Raw genomic sequence first — 15,141 nt, 5'->3', positions numbered from 1 at the left:
ATACACCTAGACTGCCAGAGTGCCTAGAAGAGGACCTTGTATTGACCCCTTCAGTTACTGCAGCTGCAAATATATAGCAATTTCACTGCTTCTAGTAGCAAAGATACATCAAACACAGAGCAACCATGCAAAGTCCAATGCAAAATTAATTACCTTTAGTTGCAGCAACAGAAACTACCCCAAAACATTAGTGTGAACTGGATTAGAGTTGCCACCTGTCCAGTTTTTAACTGCACAATCCAGTTTGGCCACGGGCTTTCCATTTCTAGAAAGACAGTCTTGTTTCTAAAAACCAGACAGAAAGCAAAATATAGGCAATTATATGTGCCTTAGCCACTGAGACAATGTTCCCAACAGTGTAAGATTCATATTTCCTTTTGGAGATACTGTAAATTGTGCAGCGGCAGATTAATAAAATATGAGGCCCCCTAGGCCACACTTTTCATAGGACCCCTCTACTACTATTCATACACATACCAGAAAACACACAAGGGAATACACACAAGGATACATTCAGAATTGGCCTCCCCATTCCACATTTTAAGCAATCTATCAGCGCACACAGATTCAGCCTAGAGGTCCAGGGTGCACTTGCTAAGGGGTCCTATTATTTTTATTTGCAAAGTTTTTAATCTTTATTTGCACTGTACAAAACAACAGGCAGCTGGAACAGCCAGTCTAGGGGTGCACTTGCAAAAACTCGTTGAAGACATTGCCCAGGCCAGAATCCAACTCATGACTGCAGCCATGGGGTTGCTACCCTGAGGCAAGGTGAGAATCTTAGGGGGGTGGCAGAGGAAAGGACGCTGCAGGGCGGCCAGAGGCATAGTATCACTCCTGACCTCATCTTTAGAGGCAGCAGAAGCAACTAGAGAAAAGCAGAATAACATAACTTAGGAACAGTGGTTGGTGAGGTGTATCAGCCTGGCACATATTATGGCCTGGACCAGTGACAGATTCTTATGGAAGCCAGATTCAAACTGGGAGTCAGCTTTGTGTGACCTGGTGATAAGCAGTTTAGAATGAATTAGAATTAATTATGCACCTCATTTTAATTGCACATATTAGGAATAACTTGTGTATGGCGAAATTAAAGTTGCCCAGGGTGGACCCCAAAAGGTAAGCTATATCATAAGAAACACTTGCTGTGGGAAGTAGCAAAGCGCACAGTGGTGTATGTTAGATTTTAAAAAGGCTTATTTGGGGTGTTTTTCTTGCTGATGGATATAAAAGGAAGCTTTCAGGCCTTGCCTATGGAGACTTGGCTATGCATTAGGTGATCTAAAGACAATAGACAACCATTCATAATTTGTCCAAAAACTGCTTCCTGTTTAGTCTGCAATACGTTTGTTTGTATAATATTCCTGTCAGAAGAACCCATATAATTTAGCCTTTATATAACCATATAATTAGCCTTTTCCAATCCAAAGTGCATGTAATATTGTTCTTTGCTAACTTCACAAACATCTATACATTGTTCTATCGAGCAGCATTTTAGCTAATAATTATGACACGTATGACAGGCAGGGGCTCAGGTTGGGGAACAGGTTTCTTCCCCGGCGGTGGGCGGGGCAGGTATGGGCGTGGTAGGCGTGGGCGTGTCCGGTTGCTTCCATACGCCCAGGGTGTTCTTTATAGCAGCTGCGTTACTGTTTGCTGCATTCTTGCTGCTGAATCTCCCCCCGCTCACCCGCAGTAAGTAGCCCACCTTTGCCTTTCCATTTCTCAGCAACTTTCATTTATAGAACGTAACTGTTTGTATTCACAGTAGGCTGGTTCTGAGGTTATGTAATATATTTATTTTCCCTTTCACTAACGTGCACGAATTAATGTCTGCCGACTGGTTTAATAATAGGGAAAGTACCCATCCCTAAAGGCTAATTAAGAGTTAATTTGGCTGTAGACTGCAGCCATGGGGAAAGTGCCTAAATGCTAATTAACCCGTAGTAAGTAAATGCAGCACAAGTTTGATTTTAAAGGGGAACATAGAATTTTTCATTGATTTTTTGCACTTTTATATATTTAGTGATATATTACATTAACATTTATTTATAAAGCGCCAACATATTCCGCAGCACTGTACAATAAGTGGGTTTCATACATTGGACATACAGAGTAACATATAAAGCAATCTGTAACCGATACAAGAGGTGAAGAGAGCCCTGCCCAAAAGAGCTTACAATCTACAAGGAGAAAGGGTTGAGACACAAGGTGTGGGAATATTTTCCCTATATCTCAGAAACCTGTAGGGAAATGCGTTTCATAGGGTAGGGTGTTAAATCTAGCATCAGAGAGGCTAACTCCATTACAGGGACCATTTCCATTTTAGGAAAACCTGTTGTCCTAAACCAAACTGAAATGCAAAACAGAAAGCTGGATATCTGCAGCCCTGTCAGTAATGAGATTTAACTTGGCTAAAAAAAGGCAAATCCTCCCTGCTGATTGGTTGCTATCGGTTATTGCTCCTGGGCAAACTTGTTGCCTTTTATTACAAAACCCCCTAGAACAGTGGTTCTCAACCTTCCTAATGCCGCGACCCTTTAATACAGTTCCTCATGTTGTGGTGACCCCCAACCATAAAATTATTCCTAAGACCATCGGAAATATGTGTTTTCCAATGGTCTTAGGCGACTCCTGTGAAAGGGTCATTTGACCCCCAAAGGGGTGCGACCCACAGGTTGAGAAGCGCTGCCCTAGATGTACTCACTGAGGCAAAGTTTGCTCCAGATCCATAAAGCTTGTAGCAACTAATCAGCAGGTAGCATTATTATTCACCTGTCAGATAAAGAATATCTGGTTGATGTAGGTTACTAGACCATTACTGTAGCATTGTCACCACCATGACATGAGGCTGGTTGATGTGTCTGCTAAACCTTTTTAAAGGATGGCTATTGTAATGGTTTGAATCCGGTTTTCATACTTCTAAAAACACTTTATAGAAAGTTTGCCTGATTCATGGGATTTTTCATTAAAAGAATTAAACACTCATTGGAATGAAAGGATAGAATTAACTAGTTAAACAAACTCTCATAGTAACAAAGGGCAATTAATATTTGAATAGAAGATTGTCCATTTAGTAGGTTTGATGCATACCTAAAACCTAAACATGGTCATTTTGCTCACCAATTTACACATCTTGATCCTAGATAGGTATGTACCTATTGTACATTGATTGCATTGATTCTTAGCGGGCACAGACTTGCTTATTGGTAAGCACTTATGTAGGCACCTGCAGCAGGACAGACTTAGGCTGGTCAAACACCTTTCGATTAAAATCTAATAAACCAGTACAAATTATAATTGGCCATGCAGTGTATGGCCCCTCAAACACTGTCCATCCTTTTGTCCTATGGGATCATGTGGACAACGCACAGGATTGATCAGTGTATGGCTGCCTTTAGACTTGACATACATGCCCTTTTTGGTCAGGCACTTTGCCATCAAATGGCTGCCCTGAAAAAAACATGTATAGCCAGTCATTCTGTTCAAACTCTAACTTTCTTCTGGTAATGATGATTCTTGGTGGGCAGGGTGACATGCTGGAGGGAGTATAGTAGCAGCTACAGCTTCCATCCTATTAGATCTCGTTTGAGCAATCAGTCCTGATGAATTGAACAGATCATTTGTTGAGTGGCACAAAATCCAAGCTTGTGAATCAGTTAATGGAATAACTGAAAGGTTGCTCCATTTCTGGCCAGCTTTAGGCCTCTATCATATCCACATTGTTCAGCCATGACTACTGCCCACATGCAAAAAAAGATCTGACTGTTTCCTGCATGTTCCCTTTGCCTTATCACACCTTCAATGCACAATTGCACAACTTTGCTAAGCCTTACCCCATTCAAGAATGAAATAATTATGAATCACAAGAAAGCGCTTTTTTAAAAATATGTTTATACGTTTATGTTAAATGAATACTACATTTTACAGGACTTTAGCTAAAATAAAATGACAGTTCAAGGCCAATGAAGTTGAATATTTGTACAGAGAGAGTACAAAGCTATTTCTTCAGGTGTTCTAACTGCATGCAGTGTTTTGTTGCAGTGCCAAAAGGCTGGGAGTTGTCGGACTGCTTTGCATTCAGTCGTTGGGCGGCACCCACATACGGTGCTGCTGGAGAGATTATCACTCAGGTACACACCTGCAGTGTTTTCTGGGTGTTCTGAAAGCAGTGACAATGCCAGTGGATTTGAGTCTGATGCAGTGCCAAGCCATGTGACCACACAAGCTGGTAGACAACGGCTTTGTGATTTTGCTCATAATATAAAATGCCCTATGCCATGTCATGAAGTTTTTAAGCCTAAAACTGAAGCAAGCTGACTGGTTTAGCACATTTTAATACTAAAATGTTTTAGCAGAGTGCTCTCCATCTGGCAGCCTCTGGGCCGCATCTGGCCTGTAGCTGCTGTGACTGCTGGCCTTTGTGCAAGCTTAAGGGTGAAGACACATGGAGCTACTTAGTAGCAGCTACTTGTAAACGCCAGAAAATACCCTGCCATAGACCATACTGAGAATTGCCTCTGCTAAAACATACGTAAAGACAATTTATAAATTGACAATTATAAATGATCAGCATTGTCTGTTTCTGTAGCCACGACAAATAGTTGCTACTAGTAGCTCTGTGTGTCTTCACCCTTAAATGGTGTCAGTATTGAGATTAACTGGCCCCTGCATTAACACCTCAGATTCAGGCTGTAAACCCCTGTATTAGTCACATCTGTAAGACCTCAGACTCCCATGTTGTTCACCTGTTTACACCTCAGACAGACTGTAGGAGCAGCACCATCATTATGTCACTGTATGTACTGCAGTACAAACTGTTCATCTTTGAGTGGTCATAATCAATTACTTACACTGACGTAACTTAGAAAATTGACCTCCAACATGACCCCAGTTGTACTACCCCCAACTCCCCCAACTGAGATGTTTGTATTAGTATTGCAGCAGACTGACTATTATAGCAGGAGGACAGGAACCTGGGGCTAAGGCAAGATTCCAGCCTGGCCAGTTTTGTGGGACGTAGTGAAGCTTTGTCAGGACGGATCTCCACCCAAGGATTCAGATCTGGAGCAAAGGTGTACTTGCCCAGGGCACATGCAGCGAGGGGAAAGTAAACACATGAATGTAGATGGTATCTTCTTCTTTTATGAACAGAAGTGTGGCTAGAATGCTTAGATCTGCAGGAAGTCAAGACCAGCTCTTTTTTTCATCTGCTGATGCACCCACCAGCAGGATTAAACACTGAAACCACACCTTCCAGATGATGCCCAACCAGATCTGAGCATGTATGGCCTAGCTTTAGTACTATATACAGGAGAATAAGACTGAATAACTGTCTAACCTTGTAGTAATGGTCATTAGTTAGATAAGCCTACTGCATTTTCACTGTATCCATCTCCTACGTTACTAACTACAAATGCAGTATTAAATCAGTCCACTAATAAATGTTAATTTTGGAATCACAAATTTGAGTATTAGCATCTGATAGTGCTGATGTTTATATTTAGGGGTTTATTCATATGCCCTATATCTTATTTAAATAGATTTCTGTCTCAGCTGTTCTGGCAGAAGGTATTGTAGCCATTTTTGCCTTTATTTTGCCATTTTTTAATATGTTGAATGCTCCAGGACATTATTGTATAGCCAGGGAAAATACATTTCTAGCTGTCTTTGTTGCCAACTGTAATGGCCCTTCCTTCCATTAGAACTAACTGACTAATGATCCTGTGACTTCTACTGTGAGTCACAGCAGTTGAGAAACTCTTAACCTTTGCAAACCACCATGAACCAGTTTGTCTTTTCTTAAAATAAAAAACAAACGGTAACACAAAGATTTATTTTTTTAAATAAATACGTTGAAAGTACAACATCCAGACTTTATTAGGAAGGGTCATTGAGTCCAAGGTGAGATACCCTGTATATTGCAGATGTATAGTTGGCTACTAATGAAATGCATGGCAGGTCTAGACATGTATTGTGTAGCAAAATTGTATTGCTAGATATGTCTTTACTTCCATAAGAGTAAACTGTAGTGGATTTATAGCTGATCATTTTGATGGCCCTACCCATGGGGTGACCAAATATGGGTTTCTGTCACACCACATTGGTTTGTGGCTAATTAATTATTCTGTGCACTAAACCAGTGATCACCAACCAGTGGCTCATGAGCAACATGTTTAACATGTTCCCAGTGGCCCATTTTTAAATTTCTGGCTTGAAGGCAGGTTTTGGATATACGGAGACAGTTTTACTCCAAGCAGAGCCTCCTGCAGGCCAGCAGTCACATGGGGCTACCAAATAGCCAATCACAGCTCTTATTTGGTATCCCCAAAGAACATTTTTCATGCTTGTGTTGCTCACCAACACTTTTTACATGTACGTGTGGCTCACGAGTAAAATAGGTTGGAAATCCATGCACTAAACCAAAAAGATGGTCCACCAAATACATATACAGCTGTCCATGTAAAGCTCTGGTTATTAGGTCTGTCAGCCCTGACTGAATTGCAAATGCAGCAACAGAGAACAACACAAGCTCTTGAAAGCCAGTAAACTGAATTTATGAGAGAGATGTGGTCTGCCATGGGTTCTTCCTGAAATCTGTGGGTGTGTGAAATGCTGATACATGGTTAGGTGTATACAACTCCCAGTTGTAGAAGGCAATAACTAGTTGCTGGGAATGTTTTAGCAGAGGTTAGACTTGTCTTTTCTTGCCCCAGCAGTCTGGATTCAAACAGGAAGAATGCAAGACTCTAATCTAGGCCAGTGCAGATGGGGTTTTTGGGTCATACCAGTTCAGGATTTGTGGTCAGCTGAAAGCTAGTTTTATAGCCATGATGTGCCACCGTCTTTTGGGTCAGCACACAAGCTCCAGAGATGCAGTGTAACTAGTGTAAAATGAGTTTTCCTACATAGCTTTGGAATTGGGTGGTTGATGGCTGTAATAACAGTGCAGTGGTTCTACTGGTGCTTAGAGTGACCAGTGTCTAGGAGAATTATTAGCCAGCCTGCTAGCCGTGGGTTGGATCAGTAGGCAAACTAACTGAAATACATTTTATCACAGGGATAGTTACCCTTGCCATTTAATCACTGGTCCACTCAGACACTGCTTCAGTTTCTCCAGAGAAAAGAGCTAGTTCACATTGCTTATTTATAGTCATAAATACGACTGCAAACATTCACAAACCATTTCATCAGGCCTCGTACACACTGGGTTCCTTGTGTAGAACTGATTGGCCAGTTAGAGAGTTGGTGCCTGGATGAATTGCACATTTACATGAATAACGTTCTGTCTGCATGAGAGTTTTATTTGTAATGTATCCCATCGATATACAGAGATGTACAGTGTTTCGTAGCCCATTTCTGCAATCTTTAGTCTTGTTTGTTGCTTGTTTTTCATTCGCCTTTTGGGGCAGTTTAATCAACAAATCCCTACACAGTTATAATAACATGGGCATTTAAATGGCGTGCCCACAGTTTTCTGGTATATATTAATTTAATATATATTGATTTGAGCTGGATAGATTTACTATGTAGGGAAATGCCTAGTAATTATACACAAGCCAACTTTATCTACTGAGCCCTTTGGGCATACATCTTGCAGCTTTGAATTCCTTCATTGCTATAAAGAACTTTGATTCCTACCAATCTCTTTGGGGGCAACATGCTGGATAACGGCACTTCTATCCAATGAAGAGGAGATCTTGGACAGAATAAAACTCCATTTGGTGCCAACCTGTAGAATGGCAGGGTGATACAGTGTGGGAATGTGGAGATCATCACACATGACAATGTGGGTTTTTTTTGTTAAAGTTTCTTCTTCCTTGAGACATGCAGGGGCGATTCTGGACATATCGCCGCCTGAGGCGGCTCCTGGATGACGCCCACCCCCCCCCCCGCTCCCCAGCGCTTACCTTCTGAGCGCAGGAGCGGGTCCGGGGGAGGTGAGATCGTTTAAAAACCAGAAATTCGGCTCTTAAAGTTACCAGTACTTTACTGTACTGTATTTATTGAGCATGGCAGGAAGCTAATATAGTGTTTAGAACAATACTTTATATCTCTTTTTTCTTTTTTTTTCCAGACCATGGCAGATGACTTTTCGGTAAGTATTTTTTAGAGGCATCTCTTTCAAGGCCACTGTCATGGTGGTTGTCAATAAGCACAGGCCCCTAACATTTAATAGTGGACTAAACCCAATAGTCCTCTGACTACAGTCTCCTCTGTTATACACATAGGACATGAGTACTATGAGCATTGCGGGTGACTAATTTCTCCATGGGGCATTTGTCTTAGAGCTTTTTTTGTACTTCACATAAATACTCTTATCAATCCCAGCAATCTGATAATCCTTTCACAAAAAATAAGATTCCCATTTTAACATGACACCCTGCATCTACTAATATTATTTTTTTTTTTTACTCTTTTCCACATCTAGTTGGAGGAAGCTTTGCCTTCACAAAGTGCAGCAAACGCCCAGCATTCCCAGGGTCAGGAGCAAGGCCAGCCACCCCAACAGCCCTGGCAATGGGGCAACCCTCCACCAGGCCAGTATCCTTTTCCAGGTCCTTATCCAGGTTATCCTGGTGCTGCACCTAGCCAACAATATCCAGGACCATTTCCTGGCCAACAGTATCCAGGTTTCCCTCCACCAGGCCAGGGATACCCAGGTTTCCCTGCACCAGGCCAGGGAAACCCAGGATTCCCTGCACAAGATCCACAAAAACCTGGAGCTCCAGGGCAGCCTGAATATCCTGCTCCATCTGCTCTAGTTCAGCTAGTAAGTATTTCTGAAGGCCAATATCACTGAATGTGTGATGCATACTTTATATAAAGCTGTATTCTGTTATAAAATGACTGCATGCTGCCAAGTATAGGCCTATGTTTCAGCAAAAAGGGATAAAAGACTCTTTACATCTTTCCACCACATTACCCCATACTGGCTTATCTTTGCACAATGACTCACTCCCACTTACTAGGGGGGCAACCAAAGTATCTTTCACAGCTCCTGGTGTCTCAGGGTTTCATGTTAATAAAATCAACGTTTTGTCCATACACTAACCAATTCTAGCTGCCGATATCGGCCAGCAACTTATTGGCCCATGTATTGGCACAAACGACGGGTCTGGCCTAAAATCGGGCAGATCTTGATTGGGCAGGATTGACTTTTCAGTTGGATTGGGGACCGAATTGGCTTATTGATGTGGTCCCCAGACCGACTGCACCTATACCCGTTGTTCTAATTCGATTGTTTGGCCCCGTAGGTGGGGTTATGGGGAGGCTGCACTTGTTGGTACAGATAAATGGAGTTGCATTAGGATGATGGTTCATGGTTAATCAACCGTGGGCGAATAATCTCCCTGAAATGCCTGTCTGTCGGCAATAAAGTGGTAAAGCATACACATCGCTTTGTTTTCTGAAAGTTGCGTAAAATTTCCTGCAGGAGGAAACTTCCCGCAACTTTGGAAAATGAAACCACGCATTTGCCTTTCCAACAGTGATTCGCTTTATTGCTTGTGGGAAGGCATTTTGGGGAGATTAGTCGCCTGCAGTAGTCGAGATTTAACTGTTAATCTTTCTGTGGGCCATCCCCCTAAGGGAGCAGATCTGCTCTTTAAGGGTGATGGCACAAGCACCCCCAACTTATAAATGATATATCCAAGTATCCAATAAGCTATGATATTGGGGTATATATATAATTCAGCTCCTATGTCTGCATGGCCATACAATTTCTCTTGCGTTCCAGGTTCATGCCATGTGGAGTATTCTAGCAAACGTTTGTTAATCTGTTGGTTTTGCTAGTACTACAGTCAATACATATATGAGTTACAGGGGCATATTTTTATATAGGCACCCAGAGGGCTTGTGCCTGGGGTGGCCCTCTGGTGCCTATATATTAGATTTATAATTTTTAAAAAACAAATGCCCCAGCCATCACCATGGATTTCCTTAGAAAATCTGGTGATGGAGCTGGCGGGATTATGGGTGTGAGGGGTAGGGGGCCTGGTAGTGCTGCGGAAGGCACGTCCCTTGCAGAGTGAATGTGACGTCACTACTGCGCTAGGGGTGTATTTAGATACCTGTATAGTTGCAATGCTAATGTTACACAATGCTAGTAGTCTGGGGTCCGATTTAAGCCAGGGCACTATGTGATGCATGTGAATGTAACACCATTACACAGCTGGCAATAAGAGTTAGGGCATCACTGTGTTGCTAGTATATTTAGCAGTAAAATGTGTAACTTACTGACTCATGTTTTTGTGTTACAGAAAGTTCCGTATGAACTTCCTCTGCCATCTGGGGTTGTACACCGTCTAGTGATCACAATTCATGGCACAGTTAACCCAAATGCAAAGAGGTAAATCTAAAACCCAGATGGTAGCAGTTATATTGACTGTAGGCAGCATTCGAGAAATTTGATGTCCTTAATATTTTAACATCCTCATTATCATTAACAAAAAGTCAATATGCTTTAAAAACAAAAAAAAAACCCTCACCTTTGTGCTGTATGTGTGTGTTTTTATTTTTTTTATAATATACTCCTATATAGTGCCAACATATTATACTATACGCAGTAGGGATGCACCGAGTCTAGAGTTTGGCCCGGTCCTAGCTGTTTTTGTATGACTGAAAACAATGAATTTGTCCAAATCCCTGTCCAAGTGAATCTAAATATTAAAATCTTGTAAACTCTGAACTGGATACAACAATTATTTGTTCACCTACAATCCCATGTTTTAAAATGAACATCTGACTATACAGATTAGGGTTCAGATTGGGCCTGGTGTTCAACAGTGTCTTTTTTGGAGCACTCAATATTCTGCTTAACCCAAAAGTGATGGATTTGTTGCTGCCTAGTACTATACAGCGGGGAAAGACAAACCCATGTAACAGGCAAAAGCCAAGCAATTACAAACAATGGGACAAATATAAATCCAAATATCAGGTCAGAGGCCTACCTTGGTGTTAATCTAGGACCATGCTCTTTAAGGGATGGTTCACTTTCAAGTTAACTTTTAGTATGTTATAGAATGTCTTGTTCCAAGCAACATTGCTATTCCTCTTCATCATTTATTTTTTATAGTGAATTATTTGCCTTCCTCTTTGACATCTTTCTAACTTTCACATGGGGAGTCACTGACCCTGGCAGCCAAAAAAACTATTGATCTGTGAGCTTACAATTTTGTAATCATTCTGACTTTTTATTCCTTATCTTTCTAATCGGGCACACTCTTATTCATATTGCAGTCTCTCATTCTAACTGCTGCCTGGTTACTAAGGTAAACAAGGCCCTAGCAACCAGGCAGCTGCTGAAATTCCAAACTGGAGAGCTGCTAAATAATTAAAAAAACAATACAATACACAAATTAAAGCTAGTTGCAAAACTACCCCTTTTATGCCCAGTGTTCAGCCAAACTGAATCCAAACATTAATTTCTTGCGCTTTAGTTCTGTACAACTGAATACATGCCTCCTTTAAAGCCCACAGTTGACCTATTCTCCACTATGTATTCCCCAAAGTTGAGCTACATGAAAAAATGGCTAACATGTCTTACAGGTCTGAGGGGGTGGGATGCTAGAACAGGATATTTCTGCCTGCTAGCTGTATCAAAACCACACGTATTCTTATTCTCATGTATACTACATTTTGTCTCTTCTTAATGGCATTGGGACTGGAAGACTGAAAATGTCAGGAACTGGATTACACATTTCAGTTTATCTTTCCCTGTTTGCTCTTTCTTATATTATAGAAACTGCAGTTTATCATAAATGCTTTTACTGCAATATATATATTCCATGTATGTTGTGAGATTGCTACCATTCAGCATTGTGTTCTTGTCCTGTTTCAACTGGGGCAAATTCTGTACCCAGGGATGGCTAATGCTCAGCCTTTCCTTTTGCTCAATAGATTTGCCATTGACTTCAGAAGAGGCCATGATATTGCCATGCACATCAACCCACGTTTTGATGAAAGACCCCATGTTATTGTGCGCAATTCAATGATCCATAACAAATGGGGACATGAAGAGCGACATGCTCAAAAGTTTCCATTCGTAGCAGGCCAGCCTTTTAAGGTAAATATTTTTTTCTTTCAGAAAAGTGCATGTGTTATGCAGGAGGCAGTTTCACTGGCATTTGTGTATGTGTGTGTGCATCTATATCTATGTATATCTGTATACATACATACTGTATATAGCAAAATGGATAACATGTAGGGATGCACTGAATCCAGAATTTGGTTTGGGATTTGGCTAAATGCTAGCATTTCTTGGAATTTGCCAGAACCTTAGTGCCTAGCTAACCAAACTTAATCATCATATGATTTTAGATATGTGGTCTACAATCAGCATTAAAGTCAGCAAGTAGACTCTCCAGATGAAGGATTCACAATCACAGGGCTTATAAGGGTACACATATGAAAGTAACGTGAAAGCCACTGTTTTATTTGGCTTCCCAGCCTTGCCAGGGTTACAGAAGCAAACAGTTCCCTCCCTTATAATTCCAGCATGGAGGGAAAACCCCACACTGATAAAATCATATCATTATCCCTTTCTTTGAAGCCCCTCTGTAAATCAGACATTCACATACGAATACATGTGTACAGACAGACAGACAATGATATGATGAGATTGGCATGGCATTCTCTATTCTGAATTTATTGTGGAGGTGCATTGTTCTCATGTTCTTCTTAAATTGTGACAAATCGAGACCTTAGACAAAAACACCTCCCCATTTTTTTTTTTTTTTTTACTTTTAAAATATATCTATGCACTATCTTGCACCCTGTGATTATTCTGTTGGTGACAAAATTACAAGGGTTTAAATGCCAACAAGTTGTTTTTGGTGATCAGGGAGGCAGGATAGCAATTTTAATGTTAAGGCACTTACCACTCTGGGGTTCTTTAGCTTGTTGGGCAGGGGACAAAGTGCTCCTTGCCCCTGCATTCATTTAAATTGGTATATCCTGAAAGCATCCAGTACAATTTGCCCACAGACAATCATCACTTGATAATGTACCAGTATCGGTTGTCTCCCAGCTGATTACAAAATTGAAAAAAAGGCTCAACATTGCCTGTGCACTATTGGCTAAAGCAGCCATTTTAACATCTGGCAGGAACATGGACCCTAGAATTTCACAGAATAGAATACAGAGTACTGTACACCTACACTATAAATCTGGTAGATGATGACATCTAGTGGCCAGATGTTTAAAAACCATCCTTTGATTACCAAAATACTTTTATTCAATTGAGAATGCAAAAAAAAAAAAAAAAAAAACAATCTAGAAGTGATCCCCAACCAGTGGCCCGGGGGCAACATGTTGCTCACCACCCCCTTTGATGTTGCTCCTAGTGGCCTCGAAGTAGGTGCAAGTTTTTATATTTCTGGCTTGGTGGCAAGTGTTGGAAGCACAGACACAGTTTTACTCCAAGCAGAGCCTTCTTTTGCATGTGTATATATAATATATATACAAATTCCAATGCTTCGGTCCCACTTTATCCTTGATAAAGATCCCCCAGTTGGACCAAAACATTGGAATTTGCAATGGAATGAAATAAAAGATAATCACTATTCATGGAATAGAGTGCTGGTATACTTTCTTCTTATATAATTACAATTGACTAAGCACCCAAGATTGGAGAGTGGTCTGAGTGCGGACTTCACCTTGACCACCCTGAGAGACCAAATTCTGTAAGTCATGAGGGTGTGACAATAAATACATAGAACACAATGCTTTGCTACTACTGAATTCCTTCTGGAGGAAGGAATTCTTCAACATTGCAATATAAAGTGTCCCCCTTACTGGTTTCTCAAGAGGACCTCAGGATCCTGTTATACAGGTTGCCTTAAATAGCAGGCCCAGAAACACCCCATGTCAGAATCATTTTTGCTTCTTCAAAGAAACATGTATCATGAGCAGTAGATATGACTTCTACCAGTTGGTACTTGTCACTTAGTTGATAAATAAACCTCCTCCAACCCCACATGTAGAATTTAGATGTTAGAAGTTGTGCCCATGTTTTGTATTGCTACAATACAAAACTACTTACTAGTGACTATTATTGTAGTCTGTGGACTAGTCAATTAATGTTTGCTATAAGCCAACAATACAGGAGCTTCCAGGATTCTGTAGAGATAAATGACTATTGATTTAACATAGAGCCTCTTGCTTATAGTGCGACTTGCATCAGACCATGCAACTCTAAGGGCGAAGACACACGGGGTGATTAGTCGCGATGAATTTGGTCATGTGGATTGTTGCACCAATGCGCATAATTCTCTAGGCGACTAATCGCCCCGGGTGTCTTGGCCCTAATGGGGAATCACATAAAACATCAGCATCAACAAGAATCTATTCTCTGCCCCTAGGTTATGTGGGCAACCAGATTGTTTTTTTTTTTTTACTGAAATTGTTTCCCTTCCATGAACTGGATACTTAATACTAAGCTTCAGTTGGCACATGATTTCACTATACCTTCTGTAGGTCAGCGCCGACCAGGCAGCCACATAAGGGTGAAAACACACTAACCTACTTAACTCCAAATCATACCCTGCCATGGACAGTACTGAGAATTGCCTCTTAGAGACAATCATCAGTAAATGATCAGTATTGTCTACTTCAGTAGCTCTGACAAGCAGCTGCTACGAGTAGCTCCATGTGTCTTCACCCTAAGGGCAAGCACGCAAAACACTATTTTTCAACAGCTAAAGCTGATTAATAGATTAAATGCAGAATAAACAGTGTTTCCTAATCTTTTAGGAATATCTGTGCGCATATATATCTAACGTATTTTATATCTCTCCCCACCAGCTCCAAGTCATGTGTGAAGCTGACCATTACAAAGTGGCTATAAACAACGAAACTCTTTTCCAGTACGTCCACAGGGTGAAGGAGCTACATGAAATCAGGAGTGTGTGTATTGCTGGTGATGTTACTTTAAATGAGGTTACTCCTTCCATGGCCTGAGGATTTATGATTTATGAAATTTGTAGAGAACTCCTTTGTAACTGGCTCAGCCACTATGCCAAGATGTTAATTCAACCAATGAACTTTTGTTACAGTAATTAAATTGTTTGTGGTTCTTACTGGAAAATAAAATATTGCATTGTAATACAAATATCTGGTAATAACGTCATTGCTAGAAAG

At 40.9% G+C, this 15,141-nt stretch overlaps 1 protein-coding gene across 1 annotated transcript; it reads left to right on the top strand.

The window, feature by feature from the left end:
- Positions 1 to 1,672: 1,672 nt before the first annotated feature.
- On the top strand, positions 1,673 to 15,112 carry lgals3 (lectin, galactoside-binding, soluble, 3). Its single transcript, NM_203655.1, has 6 exons — positions 1,673 to 1,695; positions 8,078 to 8,098; positions 8,432 to 8,773; positions 10,263 to 10,351; positions 11,902 to 12,067; positions 14,806 to 15,112. The coding sequence occupies exons 2-6, from the start codon at positions 8,081 to 8,083 to the stop codon at positions 14,959 to 14,961; spliced, it is 771 nt and encodes a 256-aa protein (NP_988986.1). The 5' UTR covers positions 1,673 to 1,695; positions 8,078 to 8,080; the 3' UTR covers positions 14,962 to 15,112.
- The last annotated feature ends 29 nt before the right edge of the window (positions 15,113 to 15,141 follow it).

This window comes from Xenopus tropicalis, chromosome 8 (assembly GCF_000004195.4).
Source record: "Xenopus tropicalis strain Nigerian chromosome 8, UCB_Xtro_10.0, whole genome shotgun sequence".
Lineage (NCBI taxonomy): Eukaryota > Metazoa > Chordata > Amphibia > Anura > Pipidae > Xenopus > Xenopus tropicalis.
The sequence above is the reverse complement of the archived record's forward strand: the minus strand, read 5'-3'. Positions and strand labels throughout refer to the sequence as shown.